This window comes from Rhinolophus ferrumequinum, chromosome 8 (genome assembly GCF_004115265.2).
Source record: "Rhinolophus ferrumequinum isolate MPI-CBG mRhiFer1 chromosome 8, mRhiFer1_v1.p, whole genome shotgun sequence".
NCBI lineage: Eukaryota > Metazoa > Chordata > Mammalia > Chiroptera > Rhinolophidae > Rhinolophus > Rhinolophus ferrumequinum.
The window spans coordinates 97,488,764-97,516,620 of NC_046291.1; the positions used below are offsets into that span (position 1 = coordinate 97,488,764).

General features: G+C 38.3%; 1 protein-coding gene across 5 annotated transcripts; it reads left to right on the top strand.

The window, feature by feature from the left end:
- Positions 1-1,468: 1,468 nt before the first annotated feature.
- LOC117026008 (zinc finger protein 658) lies at positions 1,469-27,806 on the top strand. Of its 5 annotated transcripts, none has more exons than XM_033112406.1 (6): positions 1,469-1,592; positions 3,605-3,676; positions 3,922-3,948; positions 8,614-8,740; positions 9,030-9,125; positions 23,511-27,806. In XM_033112406.1, the coding sequence occupies exons 3-6, from the start codon at positions 3,934-3,936 to the stop codon at positions 26,105-26,107; spliced, it is 2,835 nt and encodes a 944-aa protein (XP_032968297.1). In that variant the 5' UTR covers positions 1,469-1,592; positions 3,605-3,676; positions 3,922-3,933; the 3' UTR covers positions 26,108-27,806. The 5 variants fall into 5 exon arrangements, with proteins under 5 accessions (XP_032968297.1, XP_032968296.1, XP_032968299.1 ...); XM_033112405.1 differs by having other exon boundaries at positions 3,892-3,948; positions 23,511-27,805; XM_033112408.1 differs by lacking the exon at positions 3,922-3,948.
- The last annotated feature ends 51 nt before the right edge of the window (positions 27,807-27,857 follow it).

Here is a 27,857-nt window from a genome sequence, read left to right on the forward strand (position 1 = left end):
GCTATTAAGCCACAAAACGTCATGAAGAAAACTTAAATGTATATTTTAAGTGAAAGAAGCCAGTCTAAAAAGGCTACTTAGCATATAATTCTACCTATATGACATTCTGGAAAAGGTAAAATTATTGAGACAGTAAAAAGATGAGTGGCTACCTGGAGTTCAGGATAGGAAAGCAAGAGGGCAGAGGTTGAACAGACAGAGCATAGGAGATTGTTAGGGCATGAAACTACTCTGTATGATAATGGAATGCTGGACATTACGCTAGATGACATTATGCATTAGGTAAAATGCATACAACTGTACAACACACAGAGTGACTGCTAACGTAAACTAGTTTGGACTTTAGCTATAATAGTAATAATGTATCATTCCTTAATTGTACAAAATATACCACACTAAAGTAAGACGATAACAGCAGAAACTATGCTTGGGGTGATGGGAGGGGGTATTTGGGGATTCTTTGTGCTTTCTGCTTAATTATTCTATAAACTTAAAATTGCTCTAAAAAAGTCTACTAGAAAGAAAAATTATGTTGTGTCCATGTATCTCTAATTTGATGTGTACACACATTAAGTTTCAAGGACGGTTTACCTATGGACATGCAAAATTGATACAATAACAATTTTATTTAGGATTGAATGTCTTGTCAAGTGTTACTTGTGTCATTTGAACAGCTAGATTATCACCTCCCCACCACCACCCTGCTGGTCACAGATGGTAGTTCCTCTTTTATGTCAATGCTGGCTCCATTTTGTAGTATCTGTTCTATTTCACAGCTGTGAAAGAGATAGCTGTGTGTACCTTTACTTCTCTTGGCTGCTTGATTTTAAAGGGACACGTCTGGAAAGGCATTACACTCCCTAACCTCCCTCCATCCCCCCACATCCCAAGTCTTTTCCTGTGTAGTAAAAAGAAATTCAAACACTCCGAATAGCAGAAATAATAAAATAAGCGTCATATACATGTATTACATCGATTTCATAATTCTTAACTTGTTGCCATATTTCCTTTCCCTAATTGTTTTGCTTAATTTAAAAAAAATAAATTACAAACTCGATTTCATAACTGTAAAGACATCAGTATGTATCTTTAAAAAATAACAATTTCCAACGTCGTCCAAATATTATCGCACCTTCCAAGGTAATGATTAATTTTCCTTAATATTTCTAATATCTAGTTCATATTCATGTTTCCCCAATTTTTGGATCTTGAACCTCTTGTTTTTCCAACCAGGATCCGATGGAGAATCACGTTTTGCAATGTGTTGTTAGGGCCTAAAGTTAAAGTCTAGCCCCAATCCTCCGTAGACCCTTGAAAATTTTCCAGGGATCAGGTCCAAATGTCGCGTCCTCCAACTGGCTAAAGAAGCTGAAACGCTTCAAAAATTACTTCCTGAGGTCTCAAGGTTTCATGGGAAATGTAGTCTTCAAAGTGTAGGCCTACTGCGCAGCCCTCTGGGAACGGGTCTTCGGCCGCCGCTCCGCGCATGTGCACCCCAGTAACGCCTCCTCTTGTCCACTCGCTCCGGCCTAAGAGAGACACCTTCTCAGCGTCGCTGGATTTGTGTAGCAGCAGAGGCTGCGAACCCGGGGGTGAGTGCACTGGGCCCCAGCGGTCAGGTCGGCTGGTGTCTGGATCACGGGAGGGCCAATCCCGGGGACCTCCAGTGTGTCGTCCCCTCCCCCTGCCCCGTGTACGTGCGGGGTGGGCCCGGGCGGATCCGGCGGCGCAGGTGGGGCCGAGCCCTGGTCAGGAGAAGGTGCTCGGTGCGGCCGGTATGGGGGCTGCAGGCGGCGGGAGGGGCATGCACCTTTATGACGTTCACGGTAAACTTGAGGCTACTAATAGGGGTTCGCATTGTGACTCCGAGAATTAGATAAGGTGTGATCTGCAAAACATTTTGTCAAGTGCTTGTAACCACTGTGCAAAGTGCTATCAAAAGACACTTTGTTCCCTTCGTTTATTTCGTTTAACCGTCACAAGAAGCCTACTTGTGGGTATAAACGTGTCATTTCCCAAAATGAAAGGACTTTCATGGGGTGGGATGATATATCCCCAGGGCACAAACTGGTAGGTGAAAGAGGTAGGACTAAAATACAGATTTTCACTACCCATCTCTTGGTCTTCCCAATGTCCTCCCTGCCCCAAACCCAGAGCTCCAACCTTTGGAGCACTTAGCACAGTAGCCTGTCCTCAAATCCCCAGAGACATCATTGTGAAGTAAATGCGGACAGAATCTTACCACGTGGTAAACATATCCTGGGATGTGTGGGTTTTCTCCAGAGCCCCTGGGTGGGACTGTGAGGCTCTTGCGCCTTCCTGCACTGTCCAGGCTGTCTCCATCCTCAGAGGTCCAGTCTGACAAACTAATGCAGTGCTGGCCAGTAGGGAGGTAATGCAAATAGAATATAAAAATATAATTTAGAAATGATCAGTAACAAACAGTACAAAGAAGAGATGAAGCTAATTTTACTGGTACATTTAATTCAGTACATTCAAAATACTATTTTGACTCATGGCACTAGCCACACTTCCAGTGGAGCAGCGGCATGCAGGTAATCGGTCCGTGACTGGATGATCCATTTCTTGTGAATTCCAAAAGGGTCAAGTTTAGAATGTTAGATGAATGTATCAAATGAAGTGAATTTGTTTCTCAGGGTCAGGTCCCAGCCCCTCTGGAGCAAAGTAACGCTTTTAACTCAGGAAAGAGGGAGGAGCCCCAGGAACAGCTGCCACTTGGGGGAACAGCTCTTCTCACAGACTCCTCACCAGAGCTTTAGAGTAGAGGCAGAAGTGTCTCGAAGGAGCAGGTCCTGATTTGCTCCACCAGAAGCAGTTCTTGATCCTCGGGGGAAGCCTGAGTCAGACTCAGGGATGTCACCACACCCAGAAGTCATCACAGACTGTGTGACGGTGGATACTGTGGACCAACTTGCAGAAGGTGGTACGTGGGGTTGAGAGGGATGGGTGTCTGCCAGGCTGCGCAGGAAAGGGCACCTGACTGGATGGCTGGTGAGGACTGATGTCCCAGGAAGGTGTAAGCAGGCAGAGCTGACGAAATCCTAAACAGCACCTTGTTTCCTTTGTTCTGCCCTCACTCTTTCCAGATTCTGAGCTGCTCTCACACCATGTCCATCCCCTCATGTGGTATCTAAATTTACGCTCATGCTCCCTCTTTCCTGAACGTGGAGTTAACAGAATGAGAGTACAAGAAGGTTTTCTATATTTGACACTTAGGGAAACCCCAAAGTATTGGGCCCACAGTGAATGATTTTTGTAGAGTCACCCCGGGCAGAACTGAACAATAAGCACACGGCTGTTTATGTCACCAGTAAGTTCCATAAACATCTTAACAGTTGTTTTTTAGAAACCGCAACCAATTTAGAACAAAAGTTAAACAGTATACTTCTTGTGTAAATTATCCCATCTTTATTTCAGTTTTCTGGGGAAACTGTAATTCAAGGTGTAAAGACAACAAGAACTTGATGAACAATCCAGCCAGAGTCATGTTTTGACAGTAGTTTTAATGAAGGTAGGGGGACCGCTGGCAGACCTGAATTTGTTTAACCAGTCCTCTGTTTTACTTACATTTTTTTTTTTTCAGTTAGTCAGAAGGGGACATCAATTGTGAATTCCTTGACAAAAGGCAGTTGACCTCCCTCGGTGAAAATGCAAGGTGAAACCCACATGCTCATATCACACATGCACGTGAGCAGATGGTGCTGCCTCTGTGCGCTTCTTCCTGTTCCTTCTCCAGAATGTCAGAGGGACGTGCTCCCACAGGGAGGCTTTTCCTCCAGGTGGTGTTAGGAGATTTGTAGGCAGGTGAATATAGGAGTTGTAAGGAAGATCAGGTTTCTCATGACCCCATTTCACTTTCCTCCTCCCCAGTGGAACCTTCAGTTTTTTACCTTCTTCCAGGAGCAGCAGAAAATGAACATGGCTCAGGTGAGTTCAGTTGTCAATACCCTGTTTATTTTACAGTGGAAATTATAAAGGCTTAATTGTCTCTATGTTAACATGGAAAAGTAGAAATAGAGATGGATGAGATGCATTCAGAGAATTTGTAGAAATAACAGAGCAAAGGTAGCATGTGGAAATATGCAGATTCTGTGATCCTACAAATTTACCAAATTGGAGCTCGAAATTTATTTTTGAGATTGTTCATGTCTGTGTCAGTGTCAGAAAATACTTCTTTAAAGGCTGACATTGGTGAGAAGATAAAGCAAACTGTTTCCTTATAGAATGTAAAAACAATTGAAGATAAAAAGTATCTTTGTTGATTTCAAGTAGGTGATTTAGTTAACAGCTTTCCACTAATAACCCTAAAATAATATAGAAATTTGCCTCTACTTGTTCTGCAATAAAAATAGGAAACTTAATGCTAACTATATACTTGGTCAATACTATTTTTCATAAACTCAAGCACGGGTTGAATTAAGACATTTTTGTGATGAATCAACTTGAATATCCTTGAAATTACCCTGCATAAACATTTCGAGTACCAATAATATTTAGGTTGCTCAGTAGACAGTTTAAAATTCTATTCTCTTTCACATATTTCACCACCTCCCACTCATACTTTAAACCTCTGCTTGATGCCTTGGTTTCTCTCCCCACTTGCCTCTGATGTGGTGATCAGAGACTTGATTATAATCAAATCCATTGGGGCTTGTCTAATCCTTTCCTTACTTGACTTTTCTGTATCACTTGTCTCTTCTTCTCATCTGTTTCCTTCTGGAAAGTTTGTTAGTGTCTGTGACACCCTCCACTGGCTCTGCCCTCGCCTTGCTGCCATCTTCATGGAGTCATCCTCTCTCCCTTGTCCTTTCACACGGCTCACCCCCGGTTTCCATCCTTGGCCCTTTAGTCTTCTTTGTTGTCCTTTGAGGACTTCATCCTGTCTCATTTTTTTAAAAACAGCTTTATTGAGATTCATTCATGTACCATGCCATTCACCCATTTAAATGGTAAAATTCAATAATTTTTAAAAGGACTCACAAATATATGCAAACATCACCACAATGTAGAGCATTTTCATCACCTTAAAAAGCAATTCTGTAAATTTTACTGTCGCATCATCCTGTTTCCCCCTCCTAAGCCCCAAGCAACAACTAATCTACTTTCTGTCTCCATAGCTTTGCAGAACTACTTTCTGTGTTATTTCATGTAGGTCAGTTTTGCCTTTGACATATTGTATTTTTGTTAATTTTTCAAGGTTTTAATTTTTACGTTTTTGCTGGGTATAGAATTCTTGGTTGACAAGAATTCTTTCTCTGTAGCTGTTGAAGTCTCTTTCACCACTTTGAATAGGTCACCTCACTGCCTCCTGTCCTCCATCATTCTGAGTAGACATCAGCTGTTACTGCTGTTGCACATGATGAGTCACGTTTTCTTGCTGCTTTTAAGATTGTCTTTTTGACAGATTGATTATCTGTTTCAAGGTATGGCTCTCTTCAAGTTTATCCTACTAGACGTTTGTTGAATATCTTGGATGTGTAGATTAATGCTTTTCATCAAATTTGAAGATTTCTTGACCATTATTTTTTTTTAATATTCCTTCAATCTATTTCTCTTTTCTGTCTGGGACTCTCGTTATGCATTTATTTGTAAACTTCATGCTGTCCCGTAGGTATCTTTTATCATTGGTTTTCCTTTCTGTTTCCTACACTGCATAATTTCAGTTGACATACTATACAGTCTGTTCATTCTTTCACATGCTCAAATCTGCTCTGGAACTCCTCTAGTGAAAATTTTGTTTCAGTTATAGTACTTTGCAATTCTTGAGTCTCTATTAGGTTCCTTTATATAATGCATATCTCTTTATTGATACTTTTTATTTAGTGAAATATTGTTCTTATACTTACCCTTACTCGTTAGATGTTCTTTCCTCAAGGTCGACTTCTTTGACCATATTTAAAACAGCTGATTTAAAGTCGTTGCCTAGTAAGTCCAACATTTTCTTCCTCAGGAGCAGTTTCTATTGATAACACTTTTTCCTGCGTGTGGTCTTACTTTCTTCTTTTTTCTCCTTGGTTGGCAGTTTTTGTTGTTGTTGATAATTGGATGTTTTAAATAAAATAATGTGGGAACTTTAAAAATCAGAATTTCTCCCTTCCATAGGGGTCATTCCTGATATGTATTTGTTTAGTGACATTTCTGAACTAATTGCATAGAGCCTCTATTTCCTGTGCTCTGTCACAGTTGAAGTTTCTTCAGAAATTTCCTTCAATGCCTGGAATCAGTAAGTCTCCCAGTCTTTGCTCTGTGGTGTCAGGACATTCCTTCAGCGGTGAGTCAGGCAGTTCACAAGTCTGCAGAAGCCTTCACTTCCTTCTTATGCCAAAGCTCCTGGTCCCTAGAGGTGACAGCTTAGGGCCATCCACATGTTTCCTGAGCATCGTCTCAGCCCTGGGTGTATGCACAGCTCTGTTGTTCTATGTCGCCTTGTAGATGCTAAGAAATATATCAGAGCGTTTCAACATCTTAATTAACATCCCATTCCCCAGCAGTTCCTTTTAAGCTTCTTGATTCTGCCATTGTTTGGCCCTGCTGTTATCCAGCACCTCAGATAGCCACTAAGTTAAACACGTGCCTTTAAATGTTTTGGATTCTGAGGATGAGGCTTTTCACGCATGCTGTGTGAAACTCAAGTTACAGACACTAACTTAGTTCAAATAGAGACATCCTCGTAAGTAGGATCTTTCAGAGAATCACCAGCAGGTGAAATGACGCCAGTTTTACTGGAATGACACTTTCATGGAACATAAACCCAGTTCTGCCCCTCCTGTAGTTGCCAGGCTGCTGGCTGCAGACCGTTGGTTCTCAAACTACCCCAGAGTTTAATTGGAATAGAGTAAATTAAAAGGACACAATGTCACTATTTTTACTGTAATTCAGTCATTTTTCTTGCGTATTTCTACAGATTGCCTTTGTTCTGTGCTTTTTTCCAGGTTGTTTTTTTTTTTCATTGTTTCTGTAGCGGAGAGAATTTTCTGGGATCCCTACTTCAACATTTTCACCTCTGTCACTTATTAGCTTAGTTTATTTTAATCCAGCTTATTTTTATTAAACCAGATATTAAACATAAAACGAAACTAGGAAAGAATAACATTTCTTTTCTTACTAATTTTTTTGCTTCGGAAAATATAAATTTTCTTTATTTCTTAGATGAATGAAAATGAATTTAAGGAAATGTGTTCCTGTTGTATTATTCATTTGTTTTAGTTCCCTGCTACTAGCACTGAGCTGCACAGAGAGAAGGTTTTCACTCAGTAACACTGAAGACTTAAATGAACATATAAGTGGATACATAAACTGAAAAAAAAAACTTGTGTCTGTCCCCTATCTCTTAATCTGCTTTTTATTTTATTTTTTCGTTGTGATAAGAACACTTGACATGAGATCTGTTCTCTTACAAATTTTTACGTGTCCAATTCAGTATTGTTAACTAGCACCACAAGGTTATACAGCACTTCTCTAGAAATTAATATTTTTCTCAAGTGAAACTTTATACCCGTTGAATGGCAACTCCCCATTTCTCCCTTTTCCCAGCCCAATTGAAGTCTGTTGTTGTGGAAACTTTCCCTTTCTCAGTTTCCAAGACTCTCACCTCTCACGGTTCTGTTATGACCTTTTAGAAGTTCTCTCGCTTTGTGACCTGTACGTTTTCTTCCCGCCTCTTTAATATCCACGGTCCCTGCAAGGCTGGTTTTGGTACTTTGCTTTCCTCATCCCAGTGTGCTCAAGGTGCTGTCTGATGGCCTCTGATACCTTCAGTTACCACCCAGATTGCTCCTAACTCCTTAATGCTTGTCTTCATCCTGGACCCCCCTCTGTGTTCTACAACCGTGTGTGTGCTAGTTTAAGGGACAGTTCCAGCTTCACGTTCCACACACATTCGGGAGCAACATGACCAGATCTGTCTCACTAAAAATTCTGCCACAGTTTTTTCGTTTGTGTCCCTGATATCAGTATTTGACCCCAACATTGAAGAAGCTGCTCATGTTGCTTGACTGGGTAGCTGTATAAGAAAGTAGTTACCACATTGGGTGCTGCTTCTGCTCTGTGATTCCATCCCTACCCTTATATCCACTGCCATTACTTCAGTGTACACAGTTCTCTTATACAGGTCTCTGGGATTCCAAGGCCTTGGTAAGTTGTGCTTTGCTCTTCATAAGCTCTAGATTTATATATTGTATGTTCATTTAGACAGAAGTTCAGTCATGTATGTTATCTCCACAGCTTCCCTGTATCTCTTCTTTGGCTCCCATCATTGTTGGTAGTGGTTTCCATAGAGGGATTGAAAGTGCTAGAATTCTCTAGGACAGTTCCTTTGGATGTAGAAGAAGAGTTGTAGGAAGTCTGTTTATACTGAAATTGTTTTGCCTTAAAAAAACCACAATTCATAACTATATAGAAATTAATTATGGTACATTAAGAAGCTTTTTAACTAATTTTGAAACTCCAAAGTTTAAGACAATTTAAGTAAAAAATAGACATCCTTTATATCTATTTCTTTTAGAGCCTTAAGCGTAAGCAGGAAAATAGTAGTTCAAAGATATTTGCTCTGTCGCCTAATTCTGAACTTTTGAACAATATATGTTATCACAGGGATCCGTGTCATTCGAAGACGTGACTGTGGAGTTCACCCAGGAGGAGTGGCCGTACCTGGGCCCCGCTCAGAGGGCCCTCTACAGAGATGTGATGCTGGAGAACTACAGCCACCTGGTCTCCGTAGGTGAGCAGACCTTAGCATCTGACTCCCTGTGGAATACAATTCCTTTTTTTAAATTATCAAATCACATACACCTTCTATAGAGATTAACGTTATTCAGGCTTTTGATTACATGGCCGAGGTAACTGAAACCTTTAGAGAAACAGAAACAATGTTTGTGTCATTACTTTCCCATTGAAAATAGTAAATGGGCACTTTCATTTTGCTGTTGCTGCTGCATTTTTCTCCATAGTCAGAAACTAGAAAGCCCATGGATCGAGTCTACATATACCTTCAATTGTTATGTTCACAGGGTATTGCATTACCAAACCCCAGGTGATCTTCAAGTTGGAGCAAGAGGAAGAGCCCTGGTCCTTAGAGGAGGAATTCCTAAACCAGAGGTACCCAGGTGAGTGAGCACGGACAATGGGCAACTCCAGGGTAGTTAGACCTTAGAGGGAAACACTTCTGATAGTTGTTTTTCTTTTTAAACAGCTTTATTTAGATGTAAGTCACATATCACACAACTCACCCATTGAAGGTATACAGTTCACTGGCTTTTAATATATTCATAGGTGTATATAAACATCACTACAGTCAGTTTTCTTCACCTCAGAGTGAAACCCCATACAGTTTAGCTGTCAGCTCCCTGTGTCCTGTCCCTTCCAGCCCTAGCAACCATTGATCTTTCTATCTCTGTAGATTTGGCTATTCTGGGCGTTGCATATAAATGCTATTACACTTTATGTGTTCTTTGGTGATTGGTTTCTTTCACTTTGCATTACAAGGTTTATATTATTGGATGTATTAGTACTTCATCCTTTTAATTGTAAAATGATATTTCATTGTCTGGATATACCACATTTGTTTGTCCATTGATTTGTTGTTGGACATTTGGGATTCTACCTTTTGGCTATTATTGAGTAATGCTGATATAATCATTATTTACAATTTTTTGCATGTTTCCTTGTAGTTCATAGCTAGGAGTGGAATTGCTGGGTTCTCTGGTAACTCTGAGGAACTGCCAGGCCGTTTTCTTGAGTTGTACCATTTTATATTCCTAATGACAGAGTATGAGGGTTCCGATTCCTCCACATCTTCACCAGCACTTATTATCTGACGTTTTGATTGTAGCCATGCTAGTGGATGTGAAGTGCTATATCATTGCTGTATTAGTCAGCTGGGCTGGCATAACAGAATACCATACCCTGGGTGGCTTAAATAACAGAAATGTATTTCTTACAGTTCTGGATGCTGAAAGTCTAAGATCAAGGGGCTAGCATGGTTGATCTCTGGTGAGGCATCTCTTCCTGGCTCACCATGTCCTCTGATGGCCTTTCCTCTGCACGCATGGAGAGAGAAAAAGCTCTGGTGTCTCTTCCTATTTTTGTATGGACTTCGGTTCTATAGAATGAGGGCCCCACCTTTATTACCTCATTTAGCCTTCATTACGTCCCTAAAGGTCTCATCTCCAAATACAGATACATTGGGGGTTAGGGCTTCAAAATAAGAGTTTGCAGAAGACACAGTTTAGTCCATAACGATTTTCCTGATCACTGATGATGTGAAGCATCTTTTCTTGTGCTTACTGACCTTTGTCTAAATTAATAAAACAATTCAAGGAATTTCAAAAGTTATATTTTCAATATAATTCCTTGAGCAAAATGTAAAATCATCTTAAATAAGTGTTCTCACTGAAACTTTTTGTTGTGAAGCCATTTAAACGGTAACAAAAATTGACATAATTTAGTTCAATCGTATTTCCTAGTCACTGAATCTAAATGATTGGTTCATATTTACTGGCTAAAAAGGATATCCCCAAATAAGTATCTTAGAAAGATTATAATAAATGAATGGTAAAGTTAATCAATACAAATAAAATTCTTTAGGATTTACTGTTCTCTTATAGTTCACGTTTGAATTTTGGCAATATATAACATTAACTTAAAAGAAGACCCTCTAGTGCAATAGCACAGGTTAACATGTACCATAAGCATTCGAAAGACTGCACCAAACATATATGATATCAACGATCATAAAACATAGAGTAACGGATTTCTAAGAACTTAAAGTTCACTTGAATTAGGAGATCCTGTTAAACAGTAAGTCATCCATTAATGTTGTCAATAGGTTCTTGAAAACTGACTTTCAACGAAATGACCTATAATGAAACCACCTGTATCATAGGGTAATGGATATAAACAATAGTTAAGTTCCTACAGCAAAAACATCACCAAACTTCTGCCTAAAGATCTGAAACACTTCTATCATTAAACATTTATGTTAAATGAGAGCTATTTATATATTTGAGAAAGACTAATGATGATTTTCCAACCCACTTATGCTTGTTCAGTATGGCAGGTGACCGGAGCCTATGCTGGCAGCTCAGGGCTGAAGGTGGGAACCCACCATGGACAGGACACCATTCCATCGTAGGGAGCATCACACACACCACAGTCAGACTGGGAGCAATGTAGACACTCCACTTCACATAACATACACATCTTGGGGTGTGAGACGAAGTCAAAGTACCTGGAAAAACCCCATGCAGACATGCAGAGAACATGCCAACTCTTCATGGAAAGTGGCCCTGGCTAGGAATCGATTTTTTTGTTCTCATCAACGTTGCCACGAAACAAAATTTAATGAAAAGAAGTTACTTGAGGACCTGCTATACCTCTTCTGATGAAGTAAGAAATACTATGGATATTAAATAAGTATTTCTCTAGAGAATATAAATGATATTTGTATTAAAGTGAGACATATATTTATATATGTGTATGCTGAAATCAAAGGACAAGCCTTTCAAATTCCCATGGAATAATACGATTGTAAAAATACAGTTTTAGTCTAAAAAGAATACAGTAAATCCAACTAATTAGAATCACTGCAAATAATATTCTCTCAGCATAGTTTGATAAATGTAGTAATTAATGATAAAATGAGTAAACAAAAAACTTTCAATATGGAAGTGTATAAAATTATCTCTTTTAAACAAAGTATAACAAAGGAAATCCCAAAGTTGCATGACATTTATAAAATAAGAATAAACATGCATATTAGAAACCTTAGGATATGCCTAAATTATTGAATAAAGGTAAATTTTTAGCATTGTATTTATATTAATAAATTAAGTAAGAACAATAACAAAAGAATACTAATGAAAGCAGAGGAATTTAAAAGTGAAAATAATAAACTAGGAAACAAATTGTAGAATGTTCTTAGTATGAAAAACAATAAAATGGGTAAAACTTTAGCTGATGCTAACAAAGACAAAAGAAAAGCACTTTTTATATAAAAAAATTCAAGTGGGGATACATTTGTAAACATTTAATGCATTAGCAAACTAAATGCAATTCATAAAATACAACGAACTTGCTCTACCACATATCAAGGGTTCATGTAAAGCTCTGAGTAGTTAAGTAGTGTACAGCTAGGGGTGGGATAGTTTAATAAATTAGTGAAACAGAAAAGAAAGCTTAAGAAAAACATGCTTTATAGACAATTGGTCTTTGACACATAGCACTATCCCCACAGAACAGTGGGGAAAAAATTCTGAGGAGCCTTATGGATCAAAACTAAAAAACTGGATTTAGGTACCTAATGACCTGGTTTTCAAGGCAAAACTAGAGATATTCTATATGATGATAAGGAAAACGTGTTCATGAGTGTGCTTAAGGAAGGAATTAATGAGATACAAAAAGGTTTAACCAGGGGAAAGATGGGGTAAATATATTCCTACTTCACTCACTAAGTTCAGTTAAATGTGTACTTGTACACGTACATTTATACATATAGGTGTGAGTGTGTGTGTGTCTGTGTTTATATATATATATATATATACATATATATATATATATATGTATATATATATATAAGGTAAGATTCTGAAAGATGGAAAGAAGAGGGAAGATGACTTAGGGACATTGGCACGTGAAGAAACACTGGGTGCCAGCAGGAGGCCTGTGGGGGCCTGATCTCACCCCTGCCCAGTGTTAAAGTGGCATCTTCTCCAACTCCGGGTGTTAACAGACGTTTAGTGGGGAACCTGGACTTCTCTCCTGACTTGGCAGTAGTGAGGCTGCACCCCACTTCTATTGGCGTGGTTTCAGAGGAGGCTGGCTAAAACTGAACATCAACTTTGATAAAGTCCCAATTCTTTAATTTTCTCTAAGGACCATGGTTTTCTTGTCTGGTCTAGAAACATCAGAATTCAAAGGAACAAAGATTATTCCTGTGTTTTTTCCTAGAACTTTTTAAATTTCACATGTTATACTTTGTGATCTATTTGGTGTTAATTTTTTAGAAAGTGTGAGATATATGTCAAGTTTAAATTTTTGAAGAGGGAGTCCAGTCATTTACAACCACATGTTGGAAACATCATCGTTTTTCCATTGAATAGCATTTCCAAAACCTGAGAAAACAGATGGGAATATTTGCATATTTCTGCATATGTATATATTTCACATAATTCTGTAAGTCTAATGTCCCGACCCGTGGGACACTACACGAGGGACCCCGAAGTACCTAGAAGGGAGGAAAATGGGAGACACAAAGACCGGAGACAAGACAGGAGTTCTGATCAAGTCTCTCTTCATTGCAGCTCAATCATGGGTTATATACATTTTTTTGCTGGGTGGAGGGGCATTAATGTAAGCAGGGTTGCCGCAGGCTGATGGTCTTAAGCCATCTGGACATACCCTACAGAATGTGGGTGTTATCTAAAGACCCAAGTAACTTCCTCTATCTCATGCTTCTCAGTCATGTGATGGTGTCTTACAGGCACCTGTCCTCTACAGTCTAAGATTATATATTTCTGTGTCATCTCTAGTCTTTTTTTATTCACCTACATATCCTTATGCCAATAGCACATTAACTATATAACGTTAGCTTATTCATTAATTCTTGAAATCACGTAGCGTGAGTCTACCAACTTCCATCTGTATCAGTTTTAAAATGAGCTTCTTCATTTGTCCAAAAAAGCGTGCTGGCCTTTCAGCATTGAACTCTATAGATCAAATTGACGATAACTGACATCTTAATAATGTTTGGCCTTCCAGTCAGTAAATAACATATACCTCTCCATTTATTTAGGATTTCTTTCATTACAATTTGTTTCAACAGTAGGTTTCAGTATAGAGATACCTAGTGGTGTGTGTGTGTGTGTGTGTATGTGTGTGCGTGCTCATGTGCGTGTGTATGGGCAGTTGTGCGCTATGGTAAATTATGATTATCTGATTTCAAATTCCAGTTGATCATATTTGTTATATTATTGGCCTCTGTATATTGGCTTTGTATTTTACCTTTGCTGAAAATACTTACTACTTAAGGAGCTTTTTTAAAGATCTTTTTGTGATTTTTCTGTGTAGACTTCCCCTGTATCTTTCATTTTTATTCTTGTCATATTTCATTGGTTGGAACTTCCATTACATGCTTAAGGAGAAATGCTAAGAGTAAACATTTTGTCTTTTTTCTCAATCTTAGGGGTAAAGCATTCAGTCTCAGCTTTTTGAAGATTCGTTGTATTAGGTTAATGAATGAATTTTGACTTTAGTAAAATAATTTTTTACTTTATATGATTGTGTGGTTTTAATTCTTTAGACTGTTTATATGATGGATTCCATTGATTAACTTTTAAATATGGGAACAGTTTGCATTCTTGGGATGAATCCCACTTGTTCCTGATTTATTATTTATATTTATATGTTGCTGTGTTTTTTTTTTTTTTTTTTTTTTAGTAAGTGACAGAATTTACTTACCGCCAGTGCTCTCTTTTTTTTAATTTTTTTTTAGTTTCAGGTGCACAAAACACTGTAATAATTAGGCATTTATCATTTATATCCCTCACACAGTGATAACCTCCCTTCCCCCCATCCACTACCCCTCTGACATCGCACATAGCCATTACATTTCTTTCCACTGTCTCTATTCCTAATGCTGTACTCTGCTTCTTGTAACCATATATATATATATATATATATATATATATATATATATATATATATATATAATTGTAGTTAACATTAATTATTGTTCAGCTTCAGGTGTACAGTGCAGTTATCAGGCATCTACATCATCCCTGAGGTGCTCTCCCTAATAAGACAAGTGTCCATCGGATACCCTACAAAATCTTTACAACATTATTGATTACATTCCCCAAATTGACTTCCATAACCCCGTGGCAATCTTGTGGTTACTGACTGTGCTTTCTAATCCCCTCACCTTCCCTCTTATCCCCACCCCGCCTCCCATCTAGCAACCCTCAGTTTTTCCTCTATGTCTCTGAGACTGTTTTTTGATTATTTCATTCATTTACTCTTTTCTTTGATTCCACATATAAGTGAGATCATACGGTATTTGTCTTTCTCTGTCTGTCTCATTTCACTTAACATAATGTTCTCTATGTTCATCCATGTCATTGCAAATAGCATGATTTCATTCTTCTTTATGGCTGCATAATACTCCATTGTATAAATGTACCAGAGTTTCTTAATACACTCGTCTACTGATGTGCATTTCGGTAGTTTCTGTGTCTTGGCTATTGTGTATAGTGCTGCAATAAACACAGGGGTGCATAAATTTTTTGAATTAGAGTTTTGGATTTCTCCAGATAGATAACTAGGAGTGGAATTGTTGGATCATGAGGTAGTTCCATTTTCAGATTTTTGAGATACCTCCATACTGTTTTCCATAGTGGCTCCCAATCTGCAATCCCACCAACAGTGCACAAGGGTTCTCTTTTCTCCAAATCTTCACCAGCACTTGTTTGTTGATTTATTGATGACAGCCATTTTGACTGGGGTGAGGTGGTATCTCAGTGTCATTTTTATTTGCATTTCTCTAATGATTAGTGAGGTTGAGCATTTTTTCATATGTCTGTTTGCCATCTGTATGTCCTTTTTAGAAAAATGTCTCTTCATGTCCTCTGCCCATTTTTAATTGGGTTGTTTGTTTTTTTGGAGTTGAGTTGAGTGTTTTATAAATTTGGAATATTAACCCCTTATCGGATATATCTTTGGCAAATATCTTCTCCCATTCAGTAGGATCCCTTTTTGTTTTGCTGATGTTTTCCTTTGCTGTGAAAAAACTTTTTAGTTTGATGTCATCCCACATGTTTATTTTTTCTCTTACTTCCCTTGCCCAAGGGGATATATCAGTAAAAATCTTACTCCAGGTAATGTCTGTAAAGTTTCTTCTTATATTTTCTTCTAGGAATTTTATGGTTTCAGATCTCACATTTAACTCTTTAATCCATTTTGAATTTATTCTTGTATATGGTGTAAGGAGGTGGTCCAGCTTCATTTTTTTGCATGTGTCTATCCAGGTTTCTCAGCACCACTTACTGAATAGACTGTCTTTACTCCACCATAAATTCTTGCTTCCATTGTCGTAGATTAAACGACCATATAGGCATGGATTTATTTCTGGGCTCTCTATTCTGTTCCATTGATCTATGTGTCTGTTTTTATGCCAATACCATGCTGTTTTGATTACTGTAGACTTGTAGTATAATTTGATGTCAGGTATCGTTATACCTCCCACTTTGTTCTTATTTCTCAAGATTGCTGAGGCTATCCGGGGTCTTTTATGGTTCCATGTAAATTTCAGAATTATGTGTTCTATTTCTGTGAAAAATGACCTTGGTAGTTTGATAGGAATTGTGTTGACCCTGTATATTGCCTTAGGCAGTATGGACATTTTAACTATATTAATTCTTCCTATCCATAGCATGGTATGTGTTTCCATCTATTTGTATCTTCTTTAATTTCTCTCTTCAGTGTCTTATAATTTTCTGAATACAGAACTTTTACCTCTTTCGTTAAATATATTCCCAGGTATTTTATAGTCTGAAGGAATTGTAAATGGGATTGTTTTCTTAATTTCTCCTTCTGATATTTTATTATTGGTATATACAAACTGATTTCTGAATATTAATTTTGTATCCTGCTACTTTACTAAATTCATTTATCAGTTCTAATAATTTTTTGGTGGAGTCTTTAGGGTTCTCTCTATAGAGTATCATGTCATCTGCATATTTGGACAATTTTACTTCCTCCTCACCAATTTGGATGCCTTTTATTTCCTTTTCTTGTCTCATTGCTATGGCTAGAACTTCCAGCACTATGTTGAATAGAAGTGGAGAAAATGGGCAACCTTGCCTTGTTCCTGATCGTAAGGGGAATGGTTTTAGCTTTTCCCCATTGAGAATGGTGTTAGCTGTGGGTTTATCATGTGGCCTTCATTATGTTCATTTATGGTCCCTCTATTCCCACTTTCTTAAGGGTTTTTATCATAAATGCCTGATGGATTTTGTCAAATGCTTTTTCTGCATCTATTGATATGATCATATGATTTTTATTTTTCATTTTATTAACGTAGTGTATCACATTAATTGATTTGCACATGTTGAACCACCCTTGCATACCAGGAACGAATCCCACTTGACATGGTGTATGATCCTTTTAATGTATTGCTAAATTCTGTTCGGTAATATTTTGTTGAGGATTTTTGCATCTATATTCATTAGAGATATCGGCCTGCAGTTTTGTTTTTTTTGTAGTGTCTTTGTCTGATTTTGGGATCAGGGTGATCGTGGCCTCATAAAAAGTGTTTGGGAGCCATCCCTCCTTCTGGATTTTTTGGAAGAGTTTGAGGAGAATAGGTGATAATTCTTTTTCGAATCTTTTGTAAAATTCACCTGTAAAGCCATCTGGTCCAGGGCTTTTGTTTGTTGGGAGATTGTTGATTATTGATTCAATTTCCCTGGTGGTAATCAGTCTATTCAGGTTTTACGTTTTCTTGAGTTAGCCTTGGAAGGTTGTATGCTTCTAGAAAATTGTCCATTTCTTCCAGATTGTCAAATTTGTTGGCATATAGTTGCTAATAGTAATTTCTTAAAATTATTTCTATTTCAGTGGTGTCTGTTGTCACTTCTCTTTCATTTATCATTTTATTAATTTTGGTCCTCTATGTCTCTTTTCTGATGAGTCTGGCTTAAGCTTATCGATTTTGTTTATCTTCTCTACAAAAAAACTCTTCGGTTCATTGATCTTTTGTATTTTTTTTTTGTTTCTATTTCATTTATTTCTGCTCTGATCTTTATAATATCTCCTTCCTTCTACTCCCTTTGGGCGTGTTTTGCTGTTCTTTTTCCAGATCCCTTTAGTGTTAAGGTAAACTATTGATTAGTGATTTTTCTTGTTTCTTTAGGTAAGCCTGCGTTGCTATGAATTTCCCTCTTAGTACTGCTTTCACTGCATCCCATAGATTTTAGGTCATTGTGTTTCCATTTTTGTTTGTATCGAGATATCTTTTGATTTCTTCCTTGATCTCATTGTTGACCCATTCGTTATTCAGTAACATGTTATTCAGCCTCCATGAATTAGTATGTCTTCCATTTTATTTCCTGTAGTTGATTTCTAATTTCATAGCACTGTGGTCAGAGAAGACAATTGCTATTATTTGAGTTTTCTTAAATTTATCAAGACTTTTTTTGTGGCCTAACGTGCTCTATCTTGGAAAATGGTCCGTGTGCGCTTGAGAAGAATGTGTATTCGGCAGCTTTGAGGTGAAATGCTCTGAAAATATCGATTAAATCCAAGTGGTCCAATGTGTCATTTAAGGCCATTGTTTCCATATTGATTTTCTGTCTGAAACACCAGTCCCTTGTTGTCAGAGGTGTGTTGAAGTCCCCTACTATGACAGTATTACTGTTGATCTCTGTCTTTATGTCTGTCAGTATTGTTTTGTATATTTAGGTGCTCCTATGTTTAGTGCATAGATGTTTACTAGGGTTATGTTCTGTTGTCGGATCAATCCCTTTATTGTTATCCCTTTAGTGCCCATCATTGTCTTTTAATATGTTCTTCATAAAGTCTGTTTTGTCAGATATAAGTATTGCAACTCCAGTTTTTTTCTCATTTCCATTTGCATGAAACATCTTACTCCAACCCTTCACTTTCAACATGTGTGTGTCTTTTGATATGAGGTGAGTCTCGTGTATAGAGCATATACATTGGTCTTGCTTTCTTATCCACTCAGCCACCCTATGTCTTTTAATTGGAGCATTTAATCCATTTACATTTAAAGTGATTATTGATAGGTACATAGTTATTGCCAATTTTTTTTTTTTGTAGTTAGATTGTTTTCATCTTCTGTTTTCAGAAGAAATTTAATTATTTCTTTGAATATTTCCTGCAATGCTGGCTTGGTGGTAGTAAATTCCTTTATCTTATTCTTTTCTGGGAAGCTCTTTATCTCTCCTTCAATTTTAAATGACAGACTTGCTGGACAAAGTGATCTAGGTTGTAGGCCTTTTGTTTTCCATCACTTTTAATACCTCCTGTCACTCCCTTCTGGCCCGCAATGTTTATGTAGAAATGTCATTTGATAGTCTTATAGGAGTTCCCTTGTATGTAACCAGTTGTCTTTCTCTTGCCGCTTTTAGGATTCTCTATTTGTCTTAAACCTTTGCCACTTTGACTATAATGTGTCTTGGTGTGGACCTGTTTGGGTTTATCCTAGTTGGAACTCTCTGCACTTCCTGGGCTTGTATGTTGGTTTCCTTCATCAGGTTGGGGAAGTTTTCGGACAGTATTACTTCAAATATGTTTTCAATCCCTTGCTCCCTCTCTTCACCTTCTGGTCTCTTAAACCATTTTCATTGTCTTTAATTCTTTTTTCTTTTTGTTTCTTTTGGGTGATCTCTGCTATCTTGTCTTCTAAGTTGCTGATTCGATCCTCTGCCTCATCTAACCTGCTGGTAATTCCTTCGAGTGTGTTCTTTATTTCAGGTATTGTATTCTTTAGTTCTAACTGGTTGTTCATTATGATTTTTCTATCCTTCTTTATTTCATCACTAAGCTCCTTAAACATTCTTATCATCAGTGTTCTAAACTTTATCTCTGATAGGTTGGTTACCTCTATTTCATTTGGTTCCAGTCCTGGAGATTTCTTCTGTTCTTTTATTTGGGACATGTTTCTTTGTTTCCCTGTTCTGGCTGACCCTCTGTGTTTGCTTCGATGGATTACGTAGATCCCATGGGGTTCTTGGTTTTTGCTAGGTTATCTTATGTAGTATGTGTCCTTTATATTTGACGTGCACCACTTCCTCCTTCTCCGGGGCGTGTACTCCAAAGGTGACTCTTGTGTTGTGTATATTGTCCTATTAAAATTGATCTTTAATTGCTTTTGGCTTGTCAGTTGATCTTTAATTGCTTTTGGATTGACTCTTAGGCTGACTATTTCTGAGACTTGGCTTTACCCACAGTGGATGTTCTGCTGCGTGAAGGTAGACCGCTTAATGAGGCTTGGCCCCTATGGGCTCTTGTCCCTCTAGAGAATTCCCTCTGGATGTGTCACTTGTAGGTCAAACCCAGTAATACTCTGGTTTAGTTTGGAGTTGGCCTCTGGGTGTGTTGAATCTTGTGCCTTTTGAGCTGGGCCATGGAGTAGGGCAATTTCAGAACAAAGCAAATCACCAAGCACAGCAACAACAACAATAACAACAACAAAGAAAAAACCAAATACACTCACATGTAAAAACAACCGATAACCCACACTCAACACAGGCAAAAATATCAAATATACAAAGACAAAACAAAACAAAAAAAGCAGTGCCAGTTTTCCCTTAAGCCCACCAAGTAATCTCCAGGTTGTCCTCTGTTGTACCAAAGAGTCCTCTGTGTCTTGTGCAGGCAGAGCTGGTCACCTGGTGCCCAGAGTGTGCCTGGGACTGCAGTTTTAGATGAGTGGGGCTATGGGTCTTGATGGTAGTTTTTACAAAGTCAGTGCAGTTTCTGCTCTTGCCTGCACATATGCACACTGAAAGTAACACAGCCAGCCCTGTGCCCAGGTCTCCTGAGTCTTAGGGCACTTCTTCTGTGTGTGTGTGAGTGTGTGTGTGTGTGTGTGTGTGTGTGTGTGTGTGTGTGTAGGGCAGGAGATTTATGAGCTGCTGAAAGCCCAGAGCTGTGTCTGCCATCTACTGCTGACCCCTCGGAGTATCTCTGCAGTTGTAATTGCCCTGCCCTCGGCAGGCCAGAAAAGTTGGTGGGGGCTGGGGATGGAGGAGTCGTCTTTCTCCTAGCTCAGCAGTGCGACACTCTTCCCACAGGCCAGAAAAGATGGGGGCTGGGGATGGAGGAGCCTTCTCTCTCCCAGCCCATCAATGTTACACTTTTCCCAGCCTCTTCCCTGGGTCAGAGCTGCAAGCTGGGTCTTCCCAGATCCTGAGTGCTACAGTTCCTCTGTAATCTGACACTACTCAGTTCAGGAGCCAGCTTGAGTCTCTGGAAGGGCTGGGGTAGGATTGGGAGAGTGGGGGGAGGGGTCCAGGTATGGTGTTTACGTCTTTTGTCCGACCTAGCGCTCAGCTGGAGGTCTCAGCTGAAGTTACTGCCTCAAGTGCTGGATATGCTGCTCTCTTGGAAGGAGAGATCAGCTGTGGGGCACAGGGAAAGAGCCCACCTCCTGGATCTTGTGGTCTCTTCTGTCCTGGGACCCCTTGTGTCTCTCCAGCCATGGATGCGGGCCACAGTCTCCACTCCGCTACCTTTCCTCTTCCCCTGCTCGCCCAATTTGCCCACCTTCAAGTAATCCTTGTACGAGTCTCTTAGCTGTTCTGTGTGATGAGCAGAGAGTCCTTTGATGGGTTATAGATGTTCAATTTATGGTAAGTTCCAGAGAACTCAAGAAGACCACCTCGCTGCCGCCATTCCTATGACGTTACCCCCCCCCCCCATTGCTGTATTCTTTTAGCTTCTGTTTTTCAGTATTTTTACTTTTATGTCATGGGGAATATTGTATTGGTCTGTAGGTTTCTGGGTTTTTTTTTTTTTAATTGTCTTTCTTTTGTTTTGCTGTGAGGATAATACAGGCTTTATAAAATAATTTAGGAAATATGCTCACATCTTGAATGTTCTCGAACAGATTATGTAAAAGTGATATTATTTCCTCTATAAATGTTTGGTAGAATTCACTAGTTAATACCATGTAGTCTGGGACCTGCTTTTTCAACTACATATTTTTGACCGCATTTTCAATTTCTTATATAGATCTACATGAGTGACTTTGGTACTTTTTTGTTTTTAGGAAATTTGTCCATTTTGTGTAAATTTTCAAATTTGTAGCATAGAGTATCTCTTAATATTTTTTATTATCTCTGTAATATCTGTTGTTTCAGTACTTATATCCTCTCTTGCTTTTATTTCTGATATTGATCATGTGTTTTCCTGTTTTTTCTGTGTTGGTTTGGTTTTTATCATTGTCAGTTTTGTTTTTAATCTTTCCATAAAAGTAAGCTTTGGCTTGATTGATTTTTTCGTTTTCAGTTTCATTTTATTCTCTAATCTTTATTATTTTCTTCCTTTTCTATTCATTAGGTTTGTCATCTCTTTGTATAGTTTCTTAAAGTGGAAGCTTAGCTAACTAGTGAGAGGTTTTTTTTTTTTTCTAATTTGATAAATTTAAGCTGTAAATTTATCTCTGAGTACTATATTAGCTGCATGCCACAAATTTCTGTTTTGAATGGTTTTTGTTTTCATTTACATAAAATCTTAATGTTCTGTGAGACATCCTCTTTGACACGTGGTTTAATGGAACTGTATTAACCTACAATTATTTTGTATTTTTCCAGGCAACTTAGTGTTACTGATTTCTAGTATAATTTCTCTATGGCTTGAAATCATACTTTATGTGATTTCTCTTCTTTATAATTGTAAAGATTTGTCTTACTGCCCAGAATGTGGTCTGTCTTAATGAACACTTCATGTGCATTTAAGAATAATGTGGATTCAGCTTCTTTTTAATGTATTGTGCCTTTAGATTTTGAGAGCATGGCTTTTACAAGTGCTGCTTCATCTCTTCTAGCTGCATATTGGGCCTACTGTATTTTCCTATCTTTTTTTTTTAAATGTGCTTTTTTGTTTTCCTTTTTATTTCCCTACATTCTATGAGTTGGCCAGGAGTGCCCTAAATGAACAGATGTGTTCCTCTTGCCCGTGCAGATTTCATAGAGTAGATAGGAATATGTTTCCAGGTGGAATTTTGGCAGTGACATCTTCCAGAATGTCTTCTGAATGGAAATTTCTCAGGACTCTTCATGATCTTTCCGATGAGTTCTTGGTTTGGCTCAAGGATAGTTTTGAAAGTGTGTACAAATCCTTTTATATTTATATTGCAACCACAGAGAAAAGTTTTTGTTTTTCTTTTGTTTTTGTGAGGGGGTTGGTTTGAGTATGATGGATATTGTCTCTCAGAGCACCTTTTTCTCAGATATTTAGCTGGAAGAAATAGGCTTTTCTTGGAGGTCTTTTGTCTCTGCCTCTTGTTGGCTTTGGATTGCAAGTTTCTCTAGCACTTGAGCACCCCATATAAGATATATGGGAAGCAGAAAGAAAATTGGAATTTTCTTCCATGTCATTTCTTAAGTCCAGGAGTCCACCTTCTTTCCACTGGGTAGCATCTTCATTTGTTTCATAAATTTTTTGTTCGCCCATGGATTTCCAGTTATCAGAGGGAGCACTTGAAAAGAATGGGGCTGCTCCATCTTGGACAGCACTGGAAATAACTCCTGTTTTCTTCTTTTAAAACATATATAAATAACAACATGGATGGGGTAGAGAGAGATAAACAGAGAGACACTGACTCTGTGTCTTTCTGTCTGTGTGCATGAATTATTAATTTTGGAAACATGAACTGAAACTTTACAATACATGACAAAACATGTGGCTGTAAGCTCCTTTCAATAAGAAATGTAAGATTCATATGATGTTTTCAATTTTTGTCATTTTAGGATATTACCAAGTTGATGTCCACATTGAGGGGAACCGGGAAAATCAAAAGAAACCTCCATGGCAAGTAATATTCAGTGATAACAACACACTGAGTAAGAAATGGCAGAAAGTTTTAGGAAAACCAATTAATTTGGATTTAACTCCACATTTTTCAGGAAAAATGCCCTGTAAATGTAACTCTTGTAGAATGAATTTGCCACTTGTTTCTGAATTAATTGTTAGTGATAGAAACTGTTCAAGAAAGAAGGTTGATTGCATGAATGTATATGAAAAGTTGCAGCTTGATATTAAACATGAGAAAATTCATACTGGAGATCAGTCTTGCAAATATAATAAAAATGGGAAAGCTCTCAGTCATACGAATAATCAGAAATTTCAAACTCTGGAGCAGCCGTTTGAATGCAGTGAACTTGGAAAATTTTTACAAGATGAGACTGTTCTATGTGTTACACCTCAGAGTTGTCTAACAGGGGAGGAACACTGTCAGGATTATGAATTTGGGAAAAACTATGATAAAGCAATTGTATTTAACCAAATGAGAGCTGGCACAATAGAGAAACGCTTTGATATTAATGACTATGTGAGATCCTGTGACAAAACCACCATTGTGGAATACAGTGAAGTTCACAGGGCTATGACAAACTATGAATGTAATGAAAGTGAAAATAACTTCAATAGGAATTCACCCTGCACTCAACCTCAGCGACCTATCACAAGACAGGGTGCTTTTGAAAGCAGTATATATGAAGAAAACTTGAACCAGAGCTCAGTCTGCTTAGTACATCAGAAGATACAAACTGGAGATAAGTTCTATGTTTTTAATGGATGTACAGATGCCTTCTGCCAGGAATTAGACTTTACAGCGCATCAGAGAACTCATACAGAAGAGAAATTCTACAAGTGTGGAAAATATGGGGAATATGGTAAATATGGGGAATACTCGTATCAAAACTCACTTCTCAGTGTACATCAGGAAAGTGACACAGAAGAGAAGTCATTTGAAAGTAATGAATGCAGGAAATCCTTTTACAAGAAAGCACACCTCATTCAGCATGAGAGGACCCACTCAGAGGAGAAAACGTATGAATGTGAGGCAAGCAGGAAATCCTTTTGTTCAAATTCACACACTATTCATTATCCTGCTGCTCATATAGGGGTCAATCTCTGTGAATGTAATGAATGTAGGAAAACTGTCTGTCAGACGTCAAACCTCAGTGAACATCTGACAGTTCACACAAAGAAGAACCCTTATGATAACAATGGATGTGGGAAATCTTACAAGAAATCTGCCCTCTTAGTACACCAGAGACAACACACAGAGATGAAACCCTATCAAAGTAATAAATATAGGAAATCATTCTCCAAGATGGCACAGCTCAAAGAACCTCAGAGAATTCACACAGGAGAGAAACTCTATGAATGTACTGAATGTGGGAAAACTTTCTCCAAGACATCACATCTCGGAGCACATCGGAGAATTCATAGAGCAGAGAAGCCCTATGCATGTAATGACTGTGGGAAAACTTTTTCTCACAAGACACACCTCAGTGCACATCAGAGAATTCATACAGGGGAGAAACCCTATGAATGTACTCAATGTGGGAAAACTTTCTCCCAAAGGACACACCTGTGTACACATCAGAGAATTCACACAGGGGAGAAGCCCTATGGATGTAATGAATGTGGGAAAACTTTTTCCCAGAAGACACACCTCAGTACACATCAGAGAATTCATACAGGTGAAATACCCTATGCATGTAGTGAATGTGGGAAAACCTTCTCCCAGAAATCATACCTTAGTGGACATGAGAGAATTCACAAAGGGGAAAAACCTTACGAATGTCATGAATGTGGGAAAACATTTGTCTATAAAGCAGCCCTCATAGTCCATCAAAGAACTCACACAGGAGAGAAACCCTATGGATGTAATGAATGTGGGAAATCTTTCTCCCAGAAGTCATATGTCAGTGCACATCAGAGAATTCATACTGGGGAAAAACCCTATGAATGTAGTATGTGTGGGAAAGCTTTTGCCCATAATTCAACTCTGAGAGTACACCAGAGAATTCACACAGGTGTAAAATCCTATCAATGTAATGAATGTGGAAAAACTTTCTCCCAAAAGTCACACCTATGTGCACATCAGAGAATTCACCGAGGGGAGAAACCTTATGGATGTAGTGAATATGGGAAAACTTTCTACAAGACATCACACCTTAGAGCACATCTGAGGACTCGCACAGGGGAGAAACCCTATGAATGTAGTATATGTGGCAAACTTTTTGCCCGTAATTCAAACCTTAGAGTACATCAAAGAATTCACACAGGAACAAAACCCTATGAATGCACTGAATGTGGGAAAACTTTCTCCCAAAGGACACACCTGTGTGCACATCAGAGAATTCACACAGGGGAGAAACCCTATCGATGTAATGAATGTGGGAAAGCTTTTGCCCAAAATTCAACTCTCAGAGTACACCAGAGAATTCATACAGGGGAGAAACCCTATGAATGTAATGAATGTGGGAAAACATTTGTCCGTAAGACAGCTCTTAGAGTACATCACAACAGAATCCACACCAAAGAGAAAAAATAATAAATCTGGGATATCCTAAAGGAACTCATACAACACAGTGGAGAAGCTCATGGCATATGGACTGGCAACTTGTTTAAATATTTCTTTTTGTGCTAGGCACATAGCCTGTCTAAATTTCCCAGTCCAGGTGGGGCTGGTCATGGAATATGATGCTATTATATTTAAGCTAAATTGGACCTTAAAAAGTCACCTTATATTGTTCCTATCTGTGTTATACTGGAATGTAGAAATTTCCATGGCAGACTTTGGTGCTGTGTATTGAACATAGAACAGCAGGTTTAAAAAGCTAGAGTCTGAATAATTGGGTGAAACAGAATCCCCCACTGACAGATCTTCGCCAGTTTGTTTTGTTTGTTTGTTAGGCAAGATTTAAGTTTCTACTCTGTTGAGCTCTTAAAGATTTGTGTCGTTTAAATGCATGTAGTTTAGGCAACTATGTTAAAGGGGTATGAAATGCTATAAATATAGTAAATGTCAGAAGACCTATCAGGATTCAGCTTATCATTGTACTTCAGAGACTTCACATGAGAAAGAAAACTGTCAATGTTCTGAATGATTAGAAGACTTCGTTAAAAATCAAAGAAATCTGAAGGAAAAACAAAAGCCTTTACCGCCAAGTAAACTTCACTAAACATGAAATAATTAAGTTTATCCTAAAACCTTGTATTTTGATAACTGTGATTTTTGAACATGTACTGAGTTTGCATCAGATAATTTTTTGAGGAAATGTATCAATTTCAGAATTAAAGACAAATTCTTCACCTAGAACAGATGTACCAAAACTTGTGATTTACATGTAGTACTATGTTTTATAGTAAATACAGAAGAAAATATTGAACTGTGTGCAAACACTGTGAATGTGAAGTTTTAAAGATGGAAGAATAACATGAACTCTGTGGACAACACCAATAAATGTTTGTGACTACTCTCTGAGCTATGTGGTACATCGGTATGAGGATGTAACAGAGATTTCATTACTGCTTCTAGTATGAGGCAGTAGCCAAACCTACTCTGGACCTGTTCACTTTCCTTTTTTGAATGATAGTCTGTGTGCTGCTTCTGTTGGCTACCCTCAGCTTGATGCTGTTAGACTTTCGCCTGCCTGCTATGTCTGAATATCAGTCTGGCCCTGTGTTTCTAGGACTTTATCGATCCATGAGATTTCTAAAGGATTCTTTGTGTGTGTGTGTGTGTGTGTGTGTGTGTGTGTGTGTGTGTGTAGTGGATGGTGATTCTTACATGCTCTTTGGCCTTCATTTTACGCCTGCTAGTTGTTCATTTTGTGCTAATTAAATAGGAAGCCTTTGGGATACAGGGGCTTATCACTTTGTGAGGGTGTAAATATCTATTACATTGTTTTGTGTACCTGAAATTAAATAAATAAATAAAAAGCAAGTCGTCTTAGCCCCCTTGTTTGCATGTAGCCTGAGCATCCTCTCTAGGATTTTTGCAAGCCCGTGATGCTTGCTCACACTGCAACATTGCAAACCAGTTAATTTCTACCGTTCTTGGATAGCAAGGTTTAGAATTGGAATAAAATCAGGGCTACTTTCATGTCAGAAGTACCACGTTGGTATTGAAAAACACTCAATTTTGGGAAAACAATGTAGTATACTCTTAACCAAGGAAACATTTTGTCAGTCTCTCATCATTTCAGGCTATACGGTTTGGTCAGCACAGAGAAAGAAGTAACTAAAATTCTCCATTTTAAAACCTGGACCATTGGGCCAGCCCGGTGGCTCAGGCAGTT

What these genes read in the sequence shown, in the direction of transcription:
- LOC117026008 (XM_033112406.1), top strand. An exon ending in CAGCCACCTGGTCTCCGTAG is followed by an intron (nt 8,741 to 9,029) that starts GTGAGCAGACCT and finishes TTATGTTCACAG; the next exon opens with GGTATTGCATTACCAAACCC. An exon ending in CCTAAACCAGAGGTACCCAG is followed by an intron (nt 9,126 to 23,510) that starts GTGAGTGAGCAC and finishes TTGTCATTTTAG; the next exon opens with GATATTACCAAGTTGATGTC.